The 4,764-nt window shown below is 39.9% G+C and overlaps 1 protein-coding gene across 1 annotated transcript; it reads right to left on the bottom strand.

Moving 5' to 3' along the window:
• Window positions 1-660: 660 nt before the first annotated feature.
• LOC115571951 (extracellular calcium-sensing receptor-like) lies at window positions 661-4,764 on the bottom strand. Its single transcript, XM_030401633.1, has 8 exons — window positions 4,721-4,764; window positions 4,015-4,309; window positions 3,638-3,927; window positions 3,027-3,322; window positions 2,607-2,812; window positions 2,268-2,489; window positions 1,642-1,765; window positions 661-1,565 (listed from the first exon to the last, which is right to left on the bottom strand). Exons 1-8 carry the CDS (start codon window positions 4,747-4,749, stop codon window positions 661-663), a joined length of 2,367 nt encoding a protein of 788 aa, XP_030257493.1. The 5' UTR covers window positions 4,750-4,764.

Raw genomic sequence — 4,764 nt, 5'->3', positions numbered from 1 at the left:
ACGCGCAGGCCTCCGCGTCGTCCATTAATTCATGTTTATGGAGACCTCGTGGGGCATTATCCCTTATGTTGGTCTGTTTTATAACCAGTTAAAAGTTAAATGTAGTATGTTTAAGATTATACCTTAGCATTACCTAGCAAACATCCCTGTGCATCTAAGTGGCTCAGGCATCATGGTATATGCAGTCATGCTTCACTGTGTGCTTGTTTATTTAGTTCATTCCCCTCCTTCCCTTACCCAACGGTCTTTGATGAACTGCTGACCAGTTCTCGTTCTATGGGCTGCATGGACAATATAATCTCCTGTCACGATCTCTTCCTTCTCTTCTAAAGTAACCATTGTGAACACCACGTATACTTTTATTTGATTTAATCCCATTTTAAATACATCTCAAGATTTTATAGTATGATGCTGATATATTTAAAATTTCACAAAAAGACAGAACCTAATAAAAAAATGTGTTGCACCTGTATACTCTCATGTAACACATGATGAAAAACAATTTGCATAAGAAGACAAAAATATTTTTGAAAATTACACTGAACAAACAGTCAAACACACTCAATATTTAATTCAACTGCGTGAGGACTCTGGTGAATGCACACAGCATGAGCTCTAATTTTTATTTTATATTTTAACTATTCCGAAATCTGGAATGTCTTAAGATTGATATTTGTTCATCAAATGTTTCTTAGTGTTCTTCTCTGGCTTAAACAATATGATGTAACACTTTGGAGCAAATATACACAGTATGAGTCCAAAACTGGAGGCCAGAATGGCAAATATCTCCACAGCCACAGTAAATTTCCCAGGAGAGCTGACATACGCTGGGATAAAGGTGATCCAGACTGCGCAGAATATCAGCATGCTGAAGGTGATCAGCTTGGCTTCATTAAAATTATCAGGTAGTTTCCGAGCTAGGACAGCTAACAGTAAGCAAAAGAGAGCCAGTAGGCCTATGTACCCAAGCACAACCCAAAACCCAATAGCTGATCCTAATGCACACTCCAGGATAATTCTCTCCTTAAATGTGGTTAAGTTTTCCATTGGAAAGGGAGGATGAAGAAGCAACCAAATAGTACATATAAAAACTTGAATGAATGTGAAAGTCACTACAGTCATCCTTTGCTGTGTAGGACCAAACCATTTCATGACATTACTACCTGGGAGTGTTGCTTTGAAGGCCATTAACACTACTATAGTTTTTCCGAGAACACAAGAGATGCAGAGGACAAAGGTGATCCCAAATGCTGTGTGGCGCAGCATGCAGGACCAATCAGAGGGTGCTCCAATGAAAGTCAATGAACATAAGAAACATAAAGTCAGGGAGAAGAGCAGAAGGAAGCTCAGCTCAGAGTTGTTGGCCCTGACAATCGGGGATGTCCTGTGATGAAAGAATACAGCCGCTGTTATGATGGCAAGACAGGCACCACCAACCGAGAATGCAGCCAGGATGATTCCTAGGACCTCATCAAAGGAAAGAAACTCTACAGGCTTAGGGAAACAAGTGTCTCTCTCTGCATTAGGCCAGAACTCCTTCGGGCAAGGGAAACAATCAGTGGAATCTGAAAAAATTAATGAAAAAGGGCTTTTAGCAGTCATATATTTGGTGTTTTAGACATTGATTATGAAAAACATTACCTGTAGCATTGCTAATCTCTCCCTCAGGACATGGTATACAATCATAACAGCAGATGGGTTTTCCTTTCTGAAGCATTTTACGAGTTCCTGGAGGACAGCTGTCACTGCACACTGATACAGGCACCTGGTACATAAGATATAAACAGTCTCAAACATATTCAGGTTGTTATACGGATTTTATGATTAAAGCAAAAGTTAACACTTTTGTCTGTTCTGTTTGGGATGAAAGCTCGACAAAAAAAATAAACCCTCAATTTATGAACACTATTTTCTCTGATAGAAAGTGTCAGATTACTAAAGTACATGATTTCAAAATGATACCCACAAAGCTTTTCTAAATGTATGTCAAATTGAATCATTATCTTGTTCTTTTCTGGGGAAGGACCCCCTCACTCTAATCACGCCCTGTTTTGTGTAATAAATGCACTGATAAGTTCAGTTAAGCCAAAATGAGGCATCAAGCAGCTGGTTATGTTCTAAAGTTAAATTTGTTTCAGCACATGCCTCCCTTTTTGTTACTATCTCTCTGCCACAGTTTAGCAACATATGGATAGGGGGAACAGGGCTGACCTTTGAGAGCACCACATTTTGAATTATGTTTCTATTATTGCTGTGCAGCCTCTTACATGTTTGTTGCCATCCACCCAAGTGAGGTTTCTGTTGATGCGGAACTTCTGGCCCTCCGGCAGTGATGCATCATAATGCCCTACTGTCACAATCTCAATGCTGCCACTCTCCCTTTGTTGCCAGTTAAGCAGCTCATATCTGGCCACAGAATCCCCATTGGCATCAAATGACACATCAAAACCATTTTGAGAAAAATTTACTTTTTTCAGCTGAGTAAGAACCTGTGAGGATGAGGTAAGATGAGACAGTGAAGGAGAGCAATTAAAACTTTATATTTTATTATGTACATTGTGGTTAAAAAATAACATTTGGGTGTTATCTTATGTATTTTACCTGACCTGTTTGGACTCTATTCTTGTGAATTTGTCACACTGAGCTGTAGAATTTGTGTCCTGACACACTTCATTATGAATGGCATGAGCTATTGCATAAACAGCCTTGTAAACCATGTTAGTGATTCGGAGCTGAGATGTGTCAGTGTACTGGCTGGTGAGCGTCTGAATGTCTTCAGTTCCATCACACACACGCTCATCTATGGCTGCACCTTAAAACACACAGACAGAGAAACATTTAATGTTAGCCTCTGCAATAATTATAAATAACAATTCTTTCTTATTTAATTTTGATTAAAGACGGCCTGAAATCACTGAGAGAATAATAGCCTAATTCGACTAAAACGGTTTCCGATAAATGTTAGTATGTAAAAAATAAAAAAAAAAATAAAAAAACATCTGATGACTTTTAAACAAGTTTCTCACTTTTTCCCAGCCTGCAGTTGAACGCACCCTCCCAGAATTCTGTAAGCACTGGAGAGGCAGCCACATTAGAGGGAGAGAGATCCAGCAAGAATTCTCTCAGACCTGGGATGACAGATTTCTGAATGCCATATCCGATGGCTCCAGCACAGATGCTGAACTTCAGCAAGTCTGGGTTAGTTATCCAGGACTCACTGCTGATCCATTGGCGAGGTGGTGAAGGCTCAAGTAACAGCTCGTCAAGCAGGAGCTTCATTTCTGTTGAGGCCAAAAATGCCAAAACAACCATGGCTGTCGACCTACAGAGACATTACAGTGCATCAAATTATAACAATATGAGGAATCAAGATAACTGATGCAAATAAACAGGAGAGATTCTTTTTTTTGGTGTGTGTATAAAAGACAGTAATGGTTGAACTATTTCCATTTTGTATAACAATATCAGGAATAAATATGACAGCACTAAAAGTCATGAAAAAAAGTAATATCCCACTAAGATAAAAGAAACAATCTTCACTTCAATATTCGACCCTGCATTTTTTGTGGGGTTGTTTTTGTGTGCAGAAGGTCAGGGTCAGCAAATAAAACTAAAATACAATCAGTGATTAAGAAACCTGCGAATAACGTCAGCTACTCTCTGGATCCTGCTTCGTGGGTGGGTCCGATAGAAAGATTCAGAGTATTCCACACAGATCCCCTCCTTCTGTGCTGCGTCGAGGAAAGATGCCATGCCATTATTGCCATAGTCTGAATCTGACCGGACAGCACCTATCCAAGTCCAGCCAAAGTGTTTCACCAGCTTTGCCAGTGCATCAGACTGAAACTGGTCACTGGGGATTGTTCTGAAGAAACTGGGGTACTGCTGCTTATCAGACAGGCATGCACAAGTTGAAAAATGGCTCACCTGGAGAAAAAAAGTGGGCTTAATGTAAAACTTTTGCAGTACAAACAGAAAATCAGCACTGAAACACATAATTTGCCAGAAATTTACTTGAGGGATGTTAAAAGCCCCGATGATGCGTGACATGCTGATTGACTGTGTTGACCCAGACTCCCCGACAATAGCCATCACCATACCAGACTGTGAGCAATTGTTATTGGCATAAAAAACAGGGTCCAGGCCATTTGAAAGCTGGAATGTCACATGCATTGCCAGGGGTGCTGAGGCACAGGAGTCGTGGATCTGATAACCGAGTTTGACGCCCGGCAGCAGCTCCGTGCTGTTGTTAATCTCCTCGATGGCAAAGACCATTGAGCGTGAAAAGCGGAGTTCACGAGGGTCAATGCTGCACAAAGACAATCATGGTGCTGTTGAAATTTACAGAAGTTGAGGAAAATTCACAAGTTTATCGGAAAACACAACAAAGGAGAAGAGTTTTTCATAGTTATTAAGGACCATTACTGACAGCTACACTACAAATGTGAAAGAAAAAGTACATCACAGATATACCTGACCAACAAGATTTGAAACAAGTTATTATCAGTCCAAAATCACACTAATTTTAGTGCGCAGATTTATAATGAACTTGATCAAAAATGAATTCTTTGTTTTTCTTGTTAATTGTATACATTTTTCAATTAAAAAATAGATTTGACGGTGTCTTTGCAACATGATTGCAAGTGCATGATACAAATCTTCACATTTGTCTGCACACACTGTTACAGCCCCATAGACATCACATCTCCCTTTTACTAACCTCCCTGTGCACTTTTGTGGCTCAGGCATGCTGGTGTAGTTATG

The sequence above is a fragment of the Sparus aurata genome, chromosome 2, assembly GCF_900880675.1.
Source record: "Sparus aurata chromosome 2, fSpaAur1.1, whole genome shotgun sequence".
NCBI lineage: Eukaryota > Metazoa > Chordata > Actinopteri > Spariformes > Sparidae > Sparus > Sparus aurata.
This window is presented reverse-complemented; position numbering and strand designations above follow the sequence as displayed.

Bases quoted from the DNA above. Each gene is read 5' to 3' on its own strand.
- LOC115571951 (XM_030401633.1), bottom strand. From the start codon at position 4,749: ATGCCTGAGCCACAAAAGTGCACAGGGAG. The intron at 3,323-3,637 runs GTTTCTTAATCA...ATGTCTCTGTAG, and splicing joins GTAGCTGACGTTATTCGCAG to GTCGACAGCCATGGTTGTTT. The intron at 2,813-3,026 runs GTGAGAAACTTG...GTGTGTTTTAAG, and splicing joins CAACTGCAGGCTGGGAAAAA to GTGCAGCCATAGATGAGCGT.